This window comes from Dendrobates tinctorius, unplaced genomic scaffold, assembly GCF_039654945.1.
Source record: "Dendrobates tinctorius isolate UK_male_01 unplaced genomic scaffold, ASM3965494v1 ptg000046l, whole genome shotgun sequence".
Lineage (NCBI taxonomy): Eukaryota > Metazoa > Chordata > Amphibia > Anura > Dendrobatidae > Dendrobates > Dendrobates tinctorius.
In genome coordinates, this window is record NW_027361714.1 from 44479602 (window position 1) to 44503010 (window position 23409).

Below are 23409 nucleotides of genomic sequence, written 5' to 3' on the forward strand. Positions count from 1 at the left end.
GACAAGCAAGTCGCAAAATATCCAACTTGCTTGCGACGAGACCCCATTCACTTGCATTTCATGACGTAGCAGCAACACCTACAGAATTTTGGCCGTCGCCATATAGAATTTTTCACAAAACCCCTTCAAAATGTGGTGAGGATTGCAGCCATTTCTACCTCATAACATTTTTACATAACAGCCATAACTTTCCGAACAATACATCTGCGGCCAACTTGGTGTGAGGGCAGCAGCAGCTTGGTGTGTGGTGGCACTAAACCCTTGACAAGAGCAGACATTTCCTGAGGTAAATACGAGTATGTGCGCACTGTGCTCTCGGAAGTGACACACGAGCCTCCACACTAATGAATAGGGGCCACTTGTCACTTGTGACAGGACACGAGTGATAATAACGTGACATTGTACTTCATGTTATTTACTCTCTCCAGCGCCCACCTCTCAGAGCGGGGTTTGTGCCTAAAAAGGCGCCTATAGTTTGGCGCTGCCCTCCCCTCCCCTCCCCGCTATTGCACTGCTACCCTGAGGCGAAGGCGCCTGCGCACGGCGGCAGATTTGGCGGGAGGGGGAGTGCCGAGTGTGCTTTTGTCTGGGGGAATCTTTTTTCTGCGCCGTCTTTCATGTGGAGCTGCGCCCTCCTCCCGGCTGCTGCCCGCCCTCTCCCCTCCTCTTATACACCTCATGAGAAAGTTTCATAGCGCTGCAGCCACTTGCGAGAAGTGCATTCACCTTCTTGCTCAGCCTCCCCTGACCTTGCTGTAAGGATGGCGAGGAGACCGAGGAACAGGTAATAGACACATGAGAGGACCGCAGCTGTGGCCATGGCCGGACCTGCTCTGCACTGTCAGGAGAATGGAACCTAAGAGGCTGCTTGTGCCCGTGGGTGGCACTGCAGGTGGCATGCAGCAGCTGGGCGGCAGAGTGGCATTCCTGGTGTACATGGCAGCTACCTGCAGTGTGTGCCAGGTGATGACACTCGTGTGCGGCACCCATGCAGGGCAATGTGGTAGTGCGGCAGGTGCACGGGAGATGCCCGGCTCCACATGTCCCACGCGAGGGCGCTTATCCCTTCTGTCCAGCAGCACACGTGGATTCTACAACATGGAAGCTTTAGGTTTCATTTCGGGCACTTTTCTTGGACCTGTTCCCGTGATCGCCCCTGGCAGGCAGGTGGATGGGGCGGCAGAGGATCGCCCTGGAGTTCTGCTTCTGTGCCCATGTGTAGCAGCAGCAGGCAGATGTCAGTGAGGCTGCTGTGTGCACAGGCTCCGGGCTTGTGTGCAGGGGACACATCCAGGAGGCATATTTAATTCTGATCTATGCAGCAGAGAGCTGGGAAAGTAAACACTCAGCGATCTGCCAGGAGCATCTGTCACATTACTAGATGGGATCATTGTAGGGAATACTGCCACAGCATCTAGATCCTAATACTCTGTATACCGGACTGCTGATCACTACATGGAGCTTCCATCACGCTTCGCTGGCTGGCCCTACGCATTAGCTGCTGTGGTTAAAGGCAATGGTTGTTATCTGCCAGCTACGTGTGCCTGTTGGGCATTGATAGAGCGCTGGAATAATTTATGCTCTATAACAATAAATGTGCACTGTGATAGTGTAGTCAATTTTATTGTGCCACCAATGTTGGACTGTTCTATACCGTTCGAAATGTTAAAATTTTGTTGCCTGGTGTAAGCTTTATTGCATGTCAACTTCTAATTCTTTGTGTGATAGGTTGTGTCCTGCATACAAGGGGATAAGCACCCCATAGGACCATCCACAGAGTACATTTGTCTTGTCCTATTTGTAAAAGCGGCAAAATAACAGCCCCCACCCATCTGCCCATATATCTTCACCTCTTTGACCATTGCATAACGGAGTTCCTTCCAAAGTTATAAGTTGCTGCTTACCTTACTCTAACCACACAGTGTGATGAAACCGGCCCTTTTCATTAACCCACTCCCCTCACCCATGCTTGGATGTCATGTAGAAACAATGATAAAACAAGTCCAACTATCTGCAAACTCTATCTCTACAAATGTGAGCTCTTTATAAATGCGAACTATCACGGCAGATGATCATCTCTCACTCTCATCAGGCAGTTTCATTTAACATCATCTCTTTCCATAGTGATACATCTGGTATAAAACACTGTCAATCTACATGCAACAAGAGGGTAACTTTTGAAAGAAAGCGTTTCCTCTTTGAGACGTGCCCACTGTCCTTAATGGAACCTGTACCCGCATCTTATGCTAGTGCACTTGTAGCCCGACAGTTTTAGGATATTCTTCTGTAGGCAAAAGCATAGGGAGTGATTGTGAGAACTTCAGCATTTTCCTTTCACTTAAATATAGCTGACGGGGAAATCCCTTGGTGACAAATTAGGCTACATAGTAATAGTAAAACATTAGAAGGTATTTGATTGGAGAGGGTCTCGAATAGATCACATCTAATGCTAAATAAGAGTCTAAATGAACCTTGGTGTGTCAGATAAGGAATGAATTATTGACTTTTAACTTGGTCGCTCAGCAGTACTCTTGTAAAACTGTCTTTGTCTTCTATGACCATGAACTGCAGGCGTGTTGGTTTTTGTGTTTGTGTACAAAACAGCAGGATAGCTAAGGCCCTTAACAAGATTCACAAAGGAAAGGCATCTTGTACTGTGTAGATGATTTTACTTGATTACATTTTAGTAAAATGTTAATAAAGAATAAATATTTGATTTGTTTAATAAGTCTTTATGTGTTTTATAATTGTTTTTTTTAAATATTTGTTTAGGGCAATTGTAGCAAAGCCTTGAAATAGTTCTCGGACATGATAATAAAATGCAAGAAAGCTTTACCTTAAGGGGGTTGTCTTTTTTAACTTATTTTACTCCGAAGACTTGCTGTACATAAAAATAAAATGGTCAGCAGTACTTGCTACCTGACACTCCAGCAGCAGGTCTCTATTGCTGTCTTAGTTGATACCTCTGCACAATTGACATCACATTGAAAGCACGTGATCGCTGGAGTCAATCGATGGACTCTACTTCAGTATTCCTGCTTAGTACAGTGATTGGCTGCAGCAGTCACGTGATTTTGACTTGGCGTCAGTGCTCTAGTCATATTAACATAGACCATTGACAGCAGCACAGGGCCGGCTGTGTACTACTCACTTTGTTTGATGTACGTATAGAAAGCTTTTGGAGTAAAAAAAATAAAACCGACAACCCCTCTGACATATATACCATAGCAGAAGGTCAAAGTAAACTTTACTTCCTTTTATTATAGGTTTTTTTTTTAGTGAAAGCGAAGACAACAGTTTGGGCTGCTTCCAGACAACCATACAAGCATGAATGTTTGAGTATTTTATAAAGCAGATAAAGAGTCTTGTGTAAATGACACGTAATATCATATTCTTTTACTATCCACAGACATTCAGGTTTATTTTTACTTTATTAATAGAAAGGTTGCCAAATGTGCAATTTGCCACTCATCTGACAGCAGAAGCAGGTCTGAACATGTAGAGCAATGAGCAGTTTGCCAGGACCGTACTCTTGTATCTGTGGATACCAAAAACAGTAGAACCTGTTCAGAGTATCAGTGCACTAGAATAGCGTGCAAAATCTACTTGACGGACATCCTTGTCCCTTTCCGTGTTATTGTTAGTTTAGAATGTGAGAACTAAGTCTTGCAATTTTTTTTCTTATGTCATGAGTTTTTCTTTCTACAGTATATACAGCTCAGAGGAAGAAGAGGATGACATTGAAATGTATGAGCATGATTATGATGGCCTGTTGTCCAAAGGAAAACGGCATTTGGGCAAAACACGGTGGACTCGTGAAGAGGTACGTATAAACATGAATGGCTGGTGCTAGTACTTCTTTGTAACAGTTCTAAATAACACATTGTTTCCTCTGCGATATATCTTGTACATAATTATGTCTCATTGAGTCTCACGCTGGCATTCCAGGTCCTAGTTTTGTTGTAAAGTGGTTGCTTGGAGAGTGACAGGGAGTGACCTGTTTCTTTGTGTTAACTGGCAACTAATCAATTATTCTGTTATCTTATTTGATAAAATGATATCTTTAGATATGAAAAATATAAAGCATTTTCAGTGTTTAGAAACTAAATTTAACCCATGTAATCTTTGAGCACATTGTATCCTACATTTCTGCATTCATTCATCAATATATTCCTTACGTTTAAATATGTAGTAAAGCAAAAAATATTCACTTAAATTAAAAGGATTGTCCACTACTTGGACAACCCTTCTGATTCCCCATGCTTCACATTAAAATTACAAAGCTTATATTAGTCTCCTGGCACTGTTCCATCAGTGTGAGCACTCGCTCTCTCACAGCTCACGTGAGGTTGTTACGTCATGTGAGCCCTGTGCCCAATTAGCTCCGGCTTCACTGTCCCTGCCTTCGAATGTATAAGTAATAAACGGGAAGTGAGATCTGCGACTGGCCACTCACACCCTGTTAAATACTTATATATGTGAAGGTGAGGCGTGAGCCTTGAGAGTGCAAGTGTCACCACGGGAGGTGAGTACAACCTTTTTTATTTTAACAAGACCAAACATGGGGAAAGAGGAGGAGGTGTTCAAGTAGTGTACAACCACTTTAATTAATATCAACTTTGTAGGATGCAAATAAAATATGCCAATAACATTGGTCCTCTTATTTACAATTCCTTTTATATCAGGATGAGAAGCTCAAGAAGCTAGTGGAACAGAATGGAACAGAAGACTGGAAAGTTATAGCTAGTTTTCTTCCTGTAAGTTACATTATTTTTCACTTGAACATCAGAATTATGGTGTAAAAGCTTTGAAAAGCAGCAAAGTTCTGGAGCAACATGAGGCTGTGCTAAAATTCTGTGACTTTTGGCGTTTTTACTCCATTTTCACCCAACTCTGACAAAGCGGGAAGAGCTGGGACGGGCATGGCAACTCCCGCTCATCAAAATCATGAATTGCAACATTGTTTGCTATGCCACAAATTTTGCTCCAGTCCCTGGCTGGAGTAAGGTTTGTGGCGAGTTGCACACAGGGGTGCATACCAGTTTTCAGATGCTCCTGACTCCTTAAGAGGCGGCATGCACCTCTAAATGAATCTTAGATATCGGTCTGTAAAAATATTAGTACTCCTGAATAAGTGAACATATTTATTTCTTGTTTGCTTTTGTTTTCTCTAAGAACCGGACAGATGTTCAGTGCCAACATAGATGGCAGAAAGTGTTAAATCCTGAACTTATAAAAGGTCCATGGACTAAAGAAGAAGATCAAAGAGTAAGCTTTAGCCTATTTTAATCTTCTGTATTGCAATTGCCAAGCCTTTCTTTTTTTCATTTTGTTTTCATTTGACTTCCAGCTAAAATCTCTATTAAAATAACATTTGTGTTGTATGGGAGTTTAGAGCTTTTAATGAAAAAAGTAACTAGTTGATGTCTGCGTAAACATACATGTAAGCAATTACACATTTATTTATTTATTTTTTTAAGGTTATTGAACTAGTTCAAAAATATGGCCCAAAACGCTGGTCTGTTATTGCAAAGCACTTGAAAGGAAGAATTGGCAAGCAATGCAGAGAGAGGTGGCACAATCATCTCAATCCAGAAGTGAAGAAGACCTCTTGGACAGAAGAAGAGGACAAGATAATATATGATGCTCACAAACGTTTAGGAAATAGATGGGCTGAAATTGCAAAGCTTCTGCCTGGGAGGTATTATAACATGGAATTGGTAGAGATTGTCAAGCTTATTATAGACTGTTGACAGATCAATAAACTTTGAGAATGCTTTCTTTTATCTAATTATCAAATTTGATAAAGCAGAAGATGTTTTCATGGCTGATCAAAAAGGGTTCAGACTGACAAAATAATGTTTTCTAAGAGGTGTCAATGTTGACCATAACAAAAAAAAAAATACATTACAGCTAGCTATATAACTGCTACTGATGGAGGTGCATGTGACTAGACCAGTGGTGCCTCAGCCTCATCTAATACAAAAGCAGCTTTCCAATGTTGGGTGTTTTACAACTGTAGGAAGCTGATGGACTGGTCTGGTCACATGATGCTCCACAAGCAGACATTTTATCAGAAATGCTGGTCAGTTTATGAGGAAAGATGCAATAACAAGAGAAAGTGTCCAATCCTGTAAAACACAGTTACCAGATTTCAACAGAGTTTTTGATTATTATTTTTTTTTAGAATGTAGAATACTCTATAACTAAGTTGACATTCCTAATATTGTCTAATTTTTGTTTTAGAACGGATAATGCTATCAAGAACCACTGGAATTCTACTATGCGACGTAAGGTCGAACAGGAAGGTTATCTGCAGGAATCATCCAAAACCAATCAGCCTTCAGGAGTCACAAACTTTCCAAAAAGCAACCACTTGTTGGGCTTCACCACTCACACCCCACCTTCTTCGCACATCTCTCAAAGTAGCCATACTCCAGTGAACAACTTCTACTACCATATGACTGACCCTCAAAATGTAAGGATTTTTAAGTAGGAATATCTGTAAAAAGTTCACTTTTCTTTTCATCTTAATTGGTGAAATACAACTGTGCCTTTTTATAGGCTAATCTATCATGTGGGTATAACGATTCCAATTTTAATTTGAGGTGTTTTTTGTTTTTTTTACATGTTGAGCTGTTTCTTCCCTTCCTCTACCATATAGCCATGTGAGGGCTTAGTTTTTTGCAAAACAAGTAGTTTTTAATGTCACCAATCATTTTATCTCCCAGTACACTTCAAAACGGAGAAAAAAAGTGCATTGAAATGGCAGAAAAAAAACCCCACAGAACAATTCTGCCTTTGTTTTTATTTTAATTTTTGTAATTATATTTATTTTGTGTTTTGCTTTTGGCATGCATTATGCAATGAAAATTACCTGGTAAATTGATTGTTCAGGTAACTAATGATTATGACAATACCAAACTTGTAAAGCATTTTTTTTATGTAGTGGTGAAAAAAAATAGAAATGTTCAATAGAGTTCAGAGAGTGCTTTTTAATGAAATTAAGTATTTATTGGTACTGATTTGGGTTAAATATACAAATAGGTATTTTGATCACTTTGTATTGCATGTTTGGGTGAAGGCATGGCAACCAAAAAAACAGCAATTTTGGCATTTCTTTCTTTATAGCGTTTACCCAAATAGGTGGATCTTGATAGATTAGACCTTTGCAGAAGTGTGAATGCATATGGGGATATAGATGTATAGATATAGATAAATATTCTCATTTATAGGGGACTTGAGCCTGTGATAATTTAAAAATTTGTTCTATGTAAATTCAATACTCCACCATTGCATATAGGTACAATGCCCAGTCTTCATCAAGCTCCCACCTGCCATGGTTGCTGGGAAGGAGGGAGACAATGCTGATCACATGCCCTAAATCTCTGACAGCAATACAATATTATAAGGTTTTAGCAGCGAGAATCTGAGCTCTTCCAGTCGATACTGTTAGTGGTGGATGTTGGCTGTATTGTACAGCCGAGATTCGCTGGATATGGTGTGGGCCCAGCTCCATATCCGGTGTGTGACATAGAAGGACTTCACATTTCAGAAAGGGGTTAAAGCAAAAATTATATGTTTTTCCAATTTTCAGCATAATATTTTTAAGTTTGAAAGTCTGCACTCCGTATACTTTCTCAGTTTTACATTTTAATATATACATGATATATACTGTAGTTTAGGAGTATAGTAAGGCAAGGAAATGCAAATCTAGCTTAGATTAATTGTTAGGTTGACAGCACCTGAATTATCAGAATAATAAAGGCCTTTTAAAGAGTCCTGGGCAGATACCTACCTGATTTGAATGCTTCAAGTGATAGTACAAACATTCATGCAAACTTTTCATTTAACATATGGTCAAGCCTTTATCTTTTGATTCCTTAGGGGAATTATGTAAATTGAATCTTTTTTTTTTTTCCTCCCTCAGTTTGCTTATTAAAAACAGTGCGAGTCTAGAAATGATAAAAACCTCATAGCAATCTGTAAGATATAATAAAATATTAGTAGAAACCAATGTGAAATTGTTGTGTTTTTCTATATTTGCAGACGCCTTATCCTGTTGCATTGCATGTTAATATAGTTAATGTCCCTCAGCCTGCCACAGCAGTTGTTCAGGTATGTATTTGTGTTTTTTTTTTCTCTTGATGCAATTCAATTATTTCATATATTATAAATGTACACATGTATACTTAAAATATTTCCTTTAATCTATATACATTTTCAAATGTTGTTAAGAAACAAAGCCTTGGAATAGTTATATTATGTTTCTGTTTAGGGTCACAGTACAAGAGTTAATTTACAGTGTAAAGAAAGTATGGAAAAGAGGAAGCAATGACTTGGCAAGAAAGGGAAATCAGTATTACACTTTTCAGATCTGAATAAAATGTTTTGGTAGAGTAGTCGTTATGTTTGAACACCTACCATAGTTTAGGTAGTAGACACTTGAATCCGTATAAGATGTTTCTGACTTGTATCTTTGATGAAAAATTATGCAAATTGATTCCAGTCTAGAGGCCATGTCTGTAATCTATTGCTTTTGGACTGAATCCCTGTAAACTGCCAACATAGGCTGGGCTTCTATTGATTAGTCTGCCTAACACATTGTCACATGTCGCTCCACAACAATGATGGTGAGGCGGGCTGGCAAATCAAAAGAGGTGTCAGGAACAACATCAGGCAAGAGGCAGTTCACAGGAAAAGATGGCCACAGGTTACTGACATAGTCACTGGATCTGATCTTGTGAATTGATTCGCATGGCCATTTCTTCTCTTGATAGTAAATTAATTGCCTTCTTGTAGAGACACTATAATGATGAAGATCCCGAAAAAGAAAAGAGAATAAAAGAATTAGAATTATTGCTCATGTCAACAGAGAATGAACTAAAGGGACATCATGCATTACCGGTAAGACACATGTAATTTAGTAGCATAATAGTAAATTTTCATTTGTTAACAATACTTTTTAGTAAAACACCAACTTATTTTTCTCCTCCCTTGCAAGTGCAAAGTGTACTTTTACCACTAACTGTTTTGACAAAACTTTTAGTGGAATTTTTTGTACGTGGTTTACACATTGACCGAGGAGTAAATATGCACTGAGTTCAATTTTGTATAACTTTATTCCAGTTTGGATGCTGATAGTCTTGAAACGATTTAAATACCTACAGTATTTGAATTTGCCACTTCAGTATAGTTGTAATATGAAATAGTAATTGCAAGATGACACAACATATAGCAATATTTTAGGCACAGCTATGCATTGATGAAAGGAAACATCTTGACAACTGTTTCAGAAGTGTAAGGTCTTTGGATGATGCAAGAGCTTTTATCGAGACTCTAGCTGTGTGTGAGACACCTTGAGCAATTTCATTGTAAGTTCCTTCTTTTTACTATATTTTTCATTTTTCACCCTGTCTTTGCCAAACAGAATCATGCAGAAGAATATCCTGTATGGCACAGTACAACAATTGCTGATAACTCTAGGCCTCATGGCGATAGTGCTCCTGTGTCCTGTCTTGGTGAACCACATAACTGTACTCCTTCTCCCCCCATGGACCATGGATGTCTCCCAGAAGAAAGTGCTTCCCCTGCCCGATGCTTTGGTGTTAATTTATTAATACAGATGAAAAACTTGCCTGAATACTCAGAAACTCTTCAGCTTATTGATTCTGTAAGTAGTACATGGGACTTTGATTATATAGTGTAATATAAAAGTGTCTACACTGATTAAATATTAAGAGTAAAGCATTGCCTCATTAGCTAAACGTAGTGATCTTTATTGTTTCTGTCCGAAAATGTTGGTTTATTTATTGCCATTTTACATTTATAAATGCATTTTAGACACAGATAATCAAATAGAAGTCTTCAAACAGAGGCTGGACAGACATCTGTCTGGGATGATTTAGCGAATCCTGCTTTGAGCAGGGGGTTGGAGCAGATGACCCAGAAGGTCCGTTCCAACTCTACGATTCTATGACAAAATGTAGTTTTCTATAAATTTACTTATAGCATGTACTTAATGCATGCTGTCAGTCATACGATGAGGATGCATAGCACTGTAGAAATAACTAGAGAACGTGTTGTTAGTTTTTTACAATGGGTATGGTTGTAAATTGTCTTGTCTTGTCTTGTTTCTTATATGATAGAAATTACTTGTGTATACTGTTATGTTGATTAACTGCATAAAAAGCTTGTCTGTCTTTTTCAAGCTTAACAAGTCTGCATGTGCTTCTTTAGTTTAGAAGAGTATTTAGCATTACAGTCTGTGGTGCCGCACACAGTGCTTTTTTTTTTCCTGTATTGCAAACATAAAGCTAATAAGTCATCTGTATTGTGAACCTACCTTCTTACAAATTAGGAAGTTGTAATAAATAGAACTGTGCTTTGAAATGTTTTGGGACTACTGTTTGAGGTGGCACAATACATAATGTTAAACGTTTCGTGCCTCCTACATTGTTTTCAGGATTCTTCATCATGGGGTGAAGTCAACAGTTTTGAAACCAATGAGCAAGGAGGTTCCTCACCCAGCAAATCTCCCTCAACTCGAGATTCAGAGCCTACAGAGGGCATGGGCCTGTGCAGCCCAAGATATGAACCTGATACAAACAAAAGTATGTTGTATCGGTGTTCGTTCGTATCGCCCAACTCCCTAAATTCATTAAAAAGTACCTCATCACCGCTGATCATCTTGTGCAAAAAGAAAGGGCGTCTGACTTGCTTAGCCAGTGGAGACAGCAGTCCCTTAAACCTGTCTGACATCGTCAGTTCTACATCAAAGCAGTCCCCTATCAAAAGCCTGTCTTTCTCTCCCTCTCAGGTAGAATAAAACTTTGCAAAGTTCTCACTAATTCTAAAGAGTCACCAAAGAATTAACAATATAGAAACTAATTGTTTGGAAACAATGACTAATTCCCTATCACACTCATTGATTTCACATCATGGTCAAATGTAACCAGTATCTCTTTTACTGGTATTTAGTTTTCCACTGGGAAGGGGTGTAATGGTGTTGGTGTTTTTTCAGTCTTTGCTTCTACCTGTCATTTGTTTGGTGATGGTATTTAATAACATGTCTGTTAACAACTGCTTGATTTCTTCATTTAACACTGTAGCCCTCTTAATTGTTTGTGTGAAAATATATAGAATTTTTCAGTATTTTTTTAATTTAACTAATATCACAGATTAATCAGCTTGCCTCTTATTTCCAGTTTTTAAACACCACAGCACATGACAGTTTGGACATGGAGCACCCGAGCCTAACATCTACTCCACTTTGTGCCTCTCATAAAACTACTACAGTAACACCTCTTCACCGCGACCACACACCACGACTTCAAAAAGAAAATACCATGTATGTTTTTTTGTTTGTTTCACTGATTTATCTATACTATACCCTTTTAATATATTGGTTATCGCCTGTAGGCTTTAATTTGTAAGCATGATAAAATTATGAAATAAAAATATAATTTCAAGAAAGAAACTAAAAAGTATGTTTAGTGTCTGTATCCTCTGTCTATATAGTTTTTTTGCTGAGTGTTTTTCCCAGATATATATTTAGCATTGTGGCATATGTCTTTTTTTGTTCAGACCTCTTATCATTTTGGTTAATTTGTGTTATGTATTGTTTGTTTTTTAATTTAGTCTTCGAACACCAGCTATAAAAAGGTCAATTTTGGACAGTTCTCCAAGAACTCCTACACCATTTAAAAATGCCTTAGCAGCGCAAGAATTCAAATATGGACCACTTAAACTTTCGGTAAGTTGTTATGTAAATTGTGGCTAATTTTATTAAGTAGTCAGAAGGGGCATAACTTTCATTGACATTAACAATTGTTTGGCATAATTGTGATGATTTCTCAAATCCACTGCCAATTTTCCTTCCAGACTCTTCTGATATTTTGTGTGTTGGAAACACTGTGTAGCTTATATATAAAAGCTTTGTTACACGTTTCTATAGTATTTGTAAGTATGCACCAATGTGTTTTACCAATCAATATTTTTACCTTGTATTTTTAGCATCACACCCCTTCACACCTTGCAGAAGACCTACAGGAAGTAATTAAGCAGGAGGCTGAGGAGTCTGGCATTGCACCTGATCTCCAAGAAATAGAGGAACCAATGTTAAAGAAAATTAAGCAAGAGGTAAAAAGAAAACAATAAGAATTCTGTAAAGAATTGTGATATCTTGTGCTATAAACAAAACACACAGGCCCTGATTCATCAAAGTGTTTATGGCAGAACTTTGCCATGAAACAGTTTTGACCATGTCTGCCAAAATGGGCGGAGATAGGACTGAGCGTGACGACATGTGCTTGTCTAATTCTTGAGGAATTGTGGCATGCCTAACACCATAAGTCTTACACCAGTTCCTGACCAGAGTAAATGTGTGACGAGACACATGCCACTTTTATGATGCACCTGATTCATTAAGGTCATGCATCTCTTTATAAATCAAGCGCCTATGACTACACCACCCTGCCTCATCAAGACTTGTGTTAACAACACAGGTCATGATGAATTGAAGTCATATTGCCAGCACAAATTGCCATGCTATGTAAAGTGGCATTTAGTTAACCAAAAAAAAACCAACATTTTCAATAGGATTCATTGTTCTATGTTTTTTTCTATTTGTTTTTTGTTTTTGTTTTTTTTTTTTAAAAAGGAAATCACTTTTTTTTTCTGTGAGCAAGACCAGTACCTGCATGCTTAATTATGTAGCAAATTTCAGAGGTTTTGGTCAACAGCTTCATATCAAATGTGTAAGTCCTTCAGGTTACTATATGTATTAAAGTACCTCATCATGGGCAAATAGTGCTACCATATTACTACCACTACATACAGCTTTTGTCACAATCATGGTTACTGCTTGAAAATGTTACTAGAACTGCTTCTACGATCAACGGCATCCTAATTTTCACCATTCTAGTTTTTCCTCATTAAAGTCTATCTCACCATAATGTTATTTCCCTATTGCTAGCAAAGTAAAGGCTACAGCTACCTAATTTGTAAACCTAAATTTACAATGGCATTACAATGGGTATTAAGAGTCTTATCAAGCTGCAATAAAATGTACATTTTATGGAGGAAAAAAAATGTAAAATATATGACTTTTTCTGGTACAATATTTTTTTAGATTGAATAATTTTTAACCCTGTCATTTAAGACATCTACAATACCAAAATAAATTGCATCTAGAAGAGTATGAATAATTATTTTTTTAATAGCATTTTCAATGTTTACAATTTATTTATTTTTTTCTCTCGAGGTGGAGTCACCTTCTCCGAATCATAAATTTAGCCATGTTTTCTCCAGTCTGTGGGAACAAGAGAACTTGACTGCTCAGTTGTTCACACAACAACATATTCTGGAAGATACTCCTGTAAGTACAATACTCGAAAATATATAAAAAATCAATTCATGCCATGCTCGTAGACACTGACTACATTATGTATTAATAAATAAATATAGATATTTTTAAATCATATGCTCTTTAGTAAAATCCTCCCCATATTTTTCGGACTATAAGACTCTCCCCAAATTTTCAGAAGTAAAACGGGGAAAAAAAATTAATGCGTCAAATGGGGGTCCGTCTTACAGTCCTGAATTCATCTTACTGGGGGGGGGGTTCGGCAGCGCTGGTTGCAGTAGGAGTCGGGCGATTCTTCCTGTGGTCCAACGCTGCAGGGCAATGATCTCGCTCCCATCCTAGCCTTGTGTGGCAGGTTCGGTGGTGCGAGGGGCTCCGGCGACATTTTGTGAAAGCCCGGAGCCCCTGCACTTCTATTGCCTTGATGCTGTGGCCTATGGGAAAATGGCCGCTGGAGGCAGCGCATGCGCAGATTGAGATCTTGGCAGTGAGATCTCGAGAGACGAGATCTCAATCTGCGCATGCGCTGCCTGCGACGGCCATTCTCCTGGAGGCCAGATTGATTCCCCAGGCGCAGATTGAGATCTTGGAGCCGAGATCTCAATCTGCACTTGCACTGCATCAAGGCAACAGAACTGTGGGGACTTCGGGCTTTCACATAATGTCACTGGATCCCCCGCAGCACCGAAACTGCCGTACCAGCCTCGCGAGGCTGGGATGAGAGCGAGATCATCGCCCTGCCACATCGGACCACCGGAAGAATTGCCCGCCTCCTGTTGCCACCACACTAACTGTAAGTAAATTCTGACTATAAGACGCACCCCCATTTTCCCCTCAAATTTTGGGGGAAAAAGTGTGTCTTATAGTCCGAAAAGTACAGTATATCTGTAGTTAGTAACATTTGTATTACTTGCTGCTTATTTCCATGTATTCATCTCATTGTAGAGATACTTATCCAGGAACAATATTCAATTGCCAAAATGTATGATGCTAAAATCTCCTTTAAGACAATATCTACTGTAGAAATTCTTAGGCCTTGCCTTTGTATATCTAGCCATAGAATACTACAAAAAGGCCAGAAAGAAACTGATGTGGGAACTAATCCCACAGAAAAGAATTGTTCACTTATTCAGCACATTAGATGTTGCACCAGACCCTTCAAGGAGTTAGAGCAAAACATGTTGCATCTTTTTTTCTTTTTCCCTATTCGCCTCCGTGATTTTGCAGTAGAAACTCCAGTTGCCGAATAACAAGCCTTTTATTGAACAGTCAAGATGAGTTAGTTTCTTTTGTATTTTTAGAATCTTCTTACCAGTTCATTGTTAATGAAACCTATGTCTGATAAAGAGGACCACAGAGTGAAATCTATTACAGCACCCAGGAACAGATCGCTGGCAAGCCCATTACATGTAAGTGGTTACTCTCATCTTCAGCTAGTCATTCAGTTTCCCTGCACTGACTGGCATGATATGCTTTCCATGGCGTTCTTAAATGCAAATCTATGTTCTTTTCATTTTGTACCAAGCTCAGTGCTGTTCATCCAAAAGTGTCTATCCTTTAATAAAGAATACATTATTCTGCAGAAAAGAAAGCAAATTGACAGATTTTACATGTTACATATTGTTTGGTATAGTAATAAAAAAAAACTGTCAGATTTAGTTTTTCTGTAAACACGTTTGTTAAAAATGAGGATAAATATACAGTACTTTACTAGCTCTTACCTAGAAAACTGTGTGAAACATTGTTAAACTGATTCAATTAATGCCCATATGAAGTTTCTATAATAGCCAGACAGTACATCTACACAAGAATCTTACACTGTTAAGAGAATTGTAGTTTAATTTATTTTTTTTAAAAAACAAGTGTATTGTAAAACTATTTACTGACAATTAGACTTAGACTGTGACCATTAGGAACGGCAACACTGGACACAATTATGAAAAAGAATAAATGTCATTCCATTCTTATGCTAAAATAAATATATATTTCCTCTCCACAGCCATTCAGCAGTGCATGGGATGCAATATCTTGTGGAAAAATTGAGGAACAGAAGATGTATTCAGAAATGTATCACAAATGTATGAAAAATGTATCAACACTTGTCATGTGATGACAGTGGGGTCAGAAGAAGCATTATCATAGAAACACTTCATAAAATTTGGGATTCTGTTGTAAAATTCCTCTACGTGAAGCTTTGGGAATGTTCTTAATTGGGAGATTTTTGTTGTGGTACAACAGTTGGGAGAAGCACCAAGTGCATTTTGTTCTTGTCACTGAGCTTATAGTTGGAGGTTCATCTTGTCAGCAAATAATGCCAGCAGATGCATATTTCCATATACATAAAGTGACATTTCTACCTATATCGTTTAGGTGAGGCGCTGATATTTAGTGTATTTTACACAACATTTGAATATGTTTAGAAGAACAAACTTATAATACCAGTATTGTTTATAGAAGAAATATGGCATATATCCTAAACAGGAACTCTACCAGTTTCTGCCTAATTACCTACTGATACAAAGAGAAGCAAGCATTACTACAATTGTCAATATTTATCACACATGCAAAAACTTATAAAAGGGAATCATTGTTTTTACTGTTCTTAACTGTACATTACTTTTTTCCTACAGTTTTGTAAAAATATTTGTGTGTCTGCTCTGGTTTGTTTTATATATACACACACCTCTTTTTAGCTTGCTTTAAATGGCTACTGACTGGAATTTTTTTTTCTAATAAAGCAAATTATATTTTTATTCACTAATTTAACTTTTTTTTATACATTGCCAATATTCTTTTTGGTGTTTTTATATATATTATTGTTACCCTTTGCCCTGCTGCTATGACTGTAGCATGTAGACATGCCAGCAATGTGATGACATAATTGGGATATGTACAAAATAATAAAGACCGCTGTGCTGATGTCTGCTTTATTATGCACTAGCATTTCATTAAAAATGTATGTCTTAAAAACAATTCTGTACATTTACTAATAAAAAAAGAAAGACAAAATACTGGGAGATTGTTATAAAATTGCACCTTCATTTATTTGGGAGAAGACTGCATTTTATGTGTTGTGTTTTTTTAATTATTATAATTTGTCAGTTTTTTTAAGAATTATATCTTATAGATTTGGTTTTCTACCCAAAGATGCATTTCTATTATTTTGTACAGTAACTGCCTTTTGTTTGGACTTGATGAGGAGAACACTGTATTATTGCGTTTTATTTTTTTGTGACCTTTGAATTTGCTGCCTTAAAGGATATTGTGCAGCAAAACTGCACTTATTTTGTACTGCCTTTGTAAAAAAAATAAAAGAGTGTTTTGTAACATGTTGCATTCCAATGATTTGATGTGTTTTAGGGTTTTATTCTAGAAAGATTTTTATTTTGTTTAACATATGGGTTATTTTTTTTTTTTTTTTTAAACTCTTGTGGTCTGTATACAAATCAGGGCTATCATGTAAAATTTGAGCTAAATAATGAAATCTCAACAGTAAGAGAAAAGTGACATATTGGACTCTAGAACTCAAGCCTAGAACTAAGCCAAAGTAGGACATGCCAAAGGAACGAAGTACAGATTAACACATCTTTTCAAATTCGAGTATGTCAGTTTTGCCAAATTTTCTCCAAGAAATCTGATTCATTGAGACTTGTTTTGCACTGCAAAACCTCTGATTGCCTGGAAGATATGTGTATAACACTTTAAGGTCTCCTAGGACTGTATTGAACCTAGTTTGAGTTATTTAATGCAAATATAGACTTATTAATGTCCAAATGACTTGTATGTCTAGGGGAAAATGGATGGTAACCAACACCCCGCTGAACTCCTATGTCACTACCTTGATATATGATGAGCTCAGAGGACTGTAGATGTCACAGTAGCACTCTCTCTGTCGGGGAAATGTGTTACCTCAGAAATCAGAAGCTGCAAGCTCCTACTATGTCATCTGTATATCCACTTATTATAAGTAACTTCCTTGGTCAGGAATTGTGGTATGTGCCAACCATAAACTGGAGCAGTTGTGCATTGTCGGACATCTCCATTACACAGTACACAGCAGGGGTACATTTATGAGATCATCTCAGCACAGGAACATTTTTCTAACACATCCAATTAAGGAACTTATTTTTATTCTTAGACCTATTCATTAAAATGTAATTTCTTCGTGCGATAACACCTTTATAGCACACTGCAGGATCAAATTTTTTACATAATTTTTGGACCAATTTTTACAATTTATATATTTTATGGCGCTGATGCCTGCCTTGCTGGTGTTGTTTACAGGGGGTGCAAAAGAAAGAAGCCTTAGCAAATTATCTTTGTTTAAGGATTATTAAGGGCATTTATCTTTGCTATATGAAGAAGCAAGAGCTTTTTCATAAGCCATCCAAAAAATATTCCTGTTATTTAGGGAGCAGGATCAAGTGTGCTCTTTTGAGAGTACAGAAATCATGTCTTCTTAACTAGGAGTGAAAAAAATTATCCCTTTTTGTGATCTACAACAGGTTTGCTATAATTAAAATGATTAAACAATTACAAAGGCTATGTATCAAACAGTCCAAAAAATGAGCCCTTTTTTCAGGGAGCAGAATGTGTTCCTATATTTTTCAATCCATTTCCAAGACTCAAGACTATGTATCCCAGCAGCTGTACAGTATAGCTAAACAAGCCACTGGAAAATCACAGAAGATGTATGTGGGAATGTAGCAGCAGTGGAACTATTGTAGGGTTGGTGGACCGAGCTGTGTGGTGGTCCCTCTGGGTACCGCGCAGCAACGTATAGACAAAAGATGAGGCAGGTTTCGGGTTCAACAGGTCCAAGTTTATTCTCTCACCGTCCTACTGACGGCCCTCACAGTACACCACAATATCTCCTTCGCGGCCATCCATAACCAGGGCTGCTTCACGCACACCGTACTTTACACCGGGGACGTACATGTACGCACCGTCCTCTCTTCACTCTTAGACGCTCCTGTCAGATCCGTCACTGTGGCCGCCTTAGGACCGTAAACCAACAGTACTTTTGCTGATCAGTCGTCTCTCTGAATACGGTATGCTTTTCCTCTGCCTCGTCTATGCTGCGGTACTTTTGTGTCAGGACCACCCCCTGACTTTCTCCTCAGTCCCCCTGGTTTGTTTCTCTCACAGTGCACAAACTGTCCTAGTCCTGTCACTTGAGCTCCCCCTGGGGACTGAAACTTTCTGGAACCCTCCTGTCAAATTTATAACTTTCCCAGTTCCCTCTGACTCCGCCCCCCATGACCAACGGTTTCTTAAGCCCTAAGCTGATGTCAAGTCCTATGCTCACACTCCTCCCTGCCCTCTAATGGTCAACCCAAGGTACTGTACGTCCACTACACTTTCCTAGCTGTTTCCCCACTGTAATAACTGACACCTGTCTAAACTGTGCAAACCTTCCTTTCTCTATTTTGACAAGTCCGTCCGTCAGGTCACCTTCCCTACACTCTCCCTTTGTCTATTGTCCTCGATAATCGTAGTCTGTTGTGAGCTCATTTTCGGGTTTGCCTCTGGCTTCTGGTGAGGGTTATGGAGCTGGCTGTGCTGACAGAGGAGTAGTGAGTTCTCTATCTGGACTCCCTCTGTTGGTGAAGGGAGGTAATGAAGCTGATCTAAATGGCAGAGACCGGCCACCTGAGGAAGAGGACTGCGATTGGACATCAGGAGTTTCTGATTGGATTTAAGGCAGCCGACTCCCTAGTTTGCTGGTGATTTTTCCTGACTGTGGCTCCTGGTTTCCAGTTTGGTTCCTGCCTTCCTAAAGCTAAGTTTTCTCTGCTATTGTTCATATGAGTTTTGTCTGGTTTACTTAGTTTTTGTGTTCAGCCAGCCCTGGCTGGGACTGGGCTGAATCCCCATTTTGTCTCTGATCAGTTGATCTCTTTTGCTCTGTCTTCAGAATATACCTGAGTGCTGATATAGTGATTTGAAGTCTAGTGACTTCAGGGTCTTTTTCTATCAGACGTGTTGGACATTTTTTTTGGCAGGGTTTTTTGCGTGATTGCAGACAGCAGCTTTTCTTTCCTGTCCTTTCTAGTTAGCGAGGGCCCCATCGATTGCTCAGCCTATCTTTCTACCTGTGTCTGTGTTTTCATCTTGTTCCACCGACAATACATGTTGGGGGCTGTCTATTGTTTTGGGGTCTGCTCTGGGGCAGTTTAGATTTTCCCTTTCTTTAGGCTTATTTAGTTCTCCGGCCGTGACGAGGCGTCTAGGACCACCGTAGGCACGCTCCACGGCTACTGCTAGTTGTGGATAGGATCAGGGGTCTGCAAACCACTAGTTACCAACCTCTCCGGTTTTCTGGGCTTAGCTTGCTTTTTGTTTTTTCCTCCTCGGTGACTCATTCATAACAGTAGACCCTGCCTTCGTCGTTCTGAAGCTTACCCTACCTTCTGTTGTTGGACCAGCTGTTGGGCCAAACCCACTACCCGCGGGGGCCGAACCAAACCGGGAGCACCATGCTCCGAGCAGCCTACTGCTACTCGCCAGCGTGCACGCCACATGACAACGTCTTTCAAATTGGGCTAGGTACACCTGGATTCTCTTTCCGGCGTGTATCTTCCCCTACTCTCCCCTTCTGTCACCTTCCAGTATCCGGTACGCCATGATCGAGGCCTTACACCTACCAGATCATTGTCGGCGTCCGCCTTCTTCCTTCAGGGGTGTCCGTGGTGTCAGGGATCTGACCTGGGATGACTGTCTTTCTCACGTCTTCCATCTCTTTGCCTTTCTTTTGGTTACACGTCATGGTCGGCGTCTCGATCTCCCAGACCTTCTCAACACATAGACCCCTTCGGATCTCACACTTCCCTTTGGTTGCTCAGACCCTCTCTTACCCGGACCTGTTGCATTTTCTTGTGCATATTATACAGCAAAACAACTTTACAATATCACAAGTACCCCATTTTTAATTTTTTTTTTCTTTTTACTATTGCTTTAAAACTAACATAACAAAACATCACATGTCTTCCCCCCTTCTTTGGACATGGACACTCTCTCTTCTACGTATCCCCGCTCTGTCAGGCCACATATTTACGTATACTTTCCTATAAAAGGAACTTAGAAAGAAGAGATAGTCGCAACAGTTAAACAAATAGGAAACAAGAAAAATCTTCACTCAAAACGCAACTGTCCTTATAACCTGCACAACGGTGCAACGAACTCCTGACTGTTCAATCCACCTTCTGGTGGTCAGTAGTATGGGACCCCACAGCTGTGGACTTCCCGGGATACCGAGAGTGTCCGCAACAGTTCTCTTTACGGGGGCTCGTGTTCTTCAGGCTCTGCAAGCACGGCTACCGCATAGTAACCGCGGGGGCAGTATTCTTTATAATAAGACACCAGATCCCCCTTTTGCAAAGCCCGGCCATGACGAATAGAGGTAACGTTTATATAAACCTTCTGGCCAGTCGCAAGATCCCGTATGAATCCATATTCTTTGGCGATGTTTGTATACACGAGCTGCCCCAAAGATCTTGTAGCCGCCTTACCAGCCTCTCCCTTTGAATGGAGCAGGTTCCATATCTCCTGCTCCCGTGCCTTCTTCTTAATAACCTCCGCAACCCAAACGGAGGGTACAATGCAGGCTCTGGAGTCCGGTGGGCGGGGCTCCGCCAAAGAAGGGAGTGGGGCAGAGGCGGCCGATGATGTCAGCGGCCCAGCAGCCGCTGGGGCCGGGTGGCGGGTGGGAGCAGCCGTGTTCTCAGAGGATTGGGCCACGGGGCCTGTCAAACAGGCCGCAGTCTGTTCCAGTGCCAGCATAACCGCGGCCGCAGGGCAGGCCGCACCTGAAGTCTCAGCCAGAACCGGGGTAGCGGCCGACTTTGAAGATGAGCTGACTAGTGACAGAGGGGACGCAACGGCGTCTTCTATGGTCAGACTCCGCACCGGCGACATCGGGTGCGGTGGTTCAGGACCAGGAGCGGAGGCCCTGCTCAATTCTGCATACATGGTAGGGCCCTCCTTAGCCGGGCTCCCGGAAACAGGATGCCGCGTGCTGCAGCTGAAAGGTAGCGGCCGCTTGCGGAGTCACTGTTGGGGCCGAGGGAACTCTCACCTTCCCCGGCGCCGTGGCCTCCGTTACGTCATCACGCGGCTCTTCCCGCAGTCTCCGCTCTTCACCCTGCCATCGGGCGGGGCTAGCCTCCAGGAACAGGGGCTCCGCAGGGAGGCTCTCTGCTGGTAGCTTCGGTGGCTGCTCCCGCTGATTCCGCACAGGCTCCGCTTCTCCACTCAACATCTAGCTGCCTGCCCGTGGCTCTAAGGGGAACATTTTCTGTCGAAGCTCGACCTCCTGCCGCCATCGCCACTCCAGGCGCACGATGCCTTGACACCTGCAGCATCTCATACCGTCCATTGGGCAGCAGTCGAATGGCGCCAAGAAGCCGCAGCCAAGCTATCCCTCAGTGCCACTCCCTCTGCTGGGTGGGGCATTGGCAGGCCTCTCCACCCATCTGCCAGGATCCAGTGTATGGGAGCGTCGGCCTCCGGGTACATACCGCTTCCCCATGGGGTACACTGGAGGGGGTCCCAGTCCACTCGGGACAGCTGTAAACACCTGGACCTCGCCTCTGTGTTGGAGCAACACCACCATTCTGCCCAGTACATGGCACCGCCCCGGATCCTCTGCCAGCAACGTGGGTCCTCCACAGCGTTCCCGATTTGTAATCCAGAGGTGAGTGATTTGTATTCCACAGGTGCTTATAATCCACACAGAGCAGTCTGAGTCTTTTTCCATCCCTTGGGGCAGGCCTGCCGCAGAAGATGACGTATTAGCAGTGGCAATCCTGCCGACTACACCAAGTGTAGGGTTGGTGGGCCAAGCTGGGGGGTGGTCCCTCTGGGTACCGCGCAGCAACGTATAGACAAAAGATGAGGCAGGTTTCGGGTTCAACAGGTCCAAGTTTATTCTCTCACCGTCCTACTGACGGCCCTCACAGTACACCACAATATCTCTTTCGCGGCCGTCCATATCCAGGGCCGCTTCACGCACACCGTACTTTACACCGGGGACGTACATGTACTCACCGTCCCCTCTTCACTCTTAGACGCTCCTGTCAGATCCATCACTGTGGCCGCCTTAGGCCCGTAAACCAACAGTAAGTTTGCTGATCAGTCGTCTCTCTGAATACGGTATGCTTTTCCTCTGTGCCTCGTCTATGCTGCGGTACTTTTGTGTCAGGACCACCCCCCTGACTTTCTCTCTCCTCAGTCCCCCTGGTTTGTTTCTCTCACAGTGCACAAACTGTCGTAGTCCTCCTGTCACTTGAGCTCCCCCTGAGGACTGGAACTTTCTGGAACCCCCCTGTCAAATTTATAACTTTCCTGGTTCCCTCTGACTCCGCCCCCCATGACCAATGGTTTCTTAAGCCCTAAGCTGATGTCAAGTCCTATGCTCACACTCCTCCCTGCCCTCTAATGGTCAACCCAAGGTACTGCACGTTCACAACACTTTCCTAGCTGCTTCCCCACTGTAATAACTGACACCTGTCTAAACTGTGCAAACCTTCCTTTCTCTATTGTGACAAGTCCGTCCATCCGTCAGGTCACCTTCCCCACACTATCATAAGCTGCATGGTGTTAAAATATGATGGAAAAATATGACTAGTCAGGCAAGTAGATGTCAAGCAATGTATCTCCAGCAACAGCAGCACTATAGTATAGATGACATACCTGGCTGCTCATAGGTCAACGGCACTGGTGACAGCAGAACTCTGCAGAGGGCAGCAATAAATGGGATTTATTTTACTTGCTTATAGCAAACCATTAATTTCACAGTGCTCTACAGACATTATTGTCCCCATTGCGCTCATAATCTAAATGCTCTATCAGTATGTCTTTGGAGTGTGGGAGGAAAACTCAAAAACAGAGAGAGCATAAAAATGCCTTTGCAGATGTCATCCTTGGTAAGATTAGAACCCAGGACCCAAGTGGTGCAAGACTACAAGGCTACCCCCCCAAGTCAGCTGTGACGGTTGGTTATGGCCAGATGGGTCAGCATCATCATTCTCACTTTGACACTC

The 23409-nt window shown here is 41.0% G+C and overlaps 1 protein-coding gene across 2 annotated transcripts; it reads left to right on the forward strand.

Moving 5' to 3' along the window:
• The first annotated feature begins 564 nt into the window (after positions 1–564).
• MYB (MYB proto-oncogene, transcription factor) lies at positions 565–16693 on the forward strand. Of its 2 annotated transcripts, XM_073575857.1 has the most exons (16): positions 565–784; positions 3709–3823; positions 4686–4757; positions 5176–5268; positions 5481–5701; positions 6247–6478; positions 8050–8118; positions 8803–8907; positions 9431–9673; positions 10466–10819; positions 11208–11350; positions 11641–11755; positions 12016–12141; positions 13265–13378; positions 14668–14775; positions 15366–16693. In XM_073575857.1, exons 1-16 carry the CDS (start codon positions 762–764, stop codon positions 15474–15476), a joined length of 2244 nt encoding a protein of 747 aa, XP_073431958.1. In that variant the 5' UTR covers positions 565–761; the 3' UTR covers positions 15477–16693. The 2 variants fall into 2 exon arrangements, with proteins under 2 accessions (XP_073431958.1, XP_073431959.1); XM_073575858.1 differs by lacking the exon at positions 10466–10819 and having other exon boundaries at positions 569–784.
• Positions 16694–23409: the final 6716 nt, after the last annotated feature.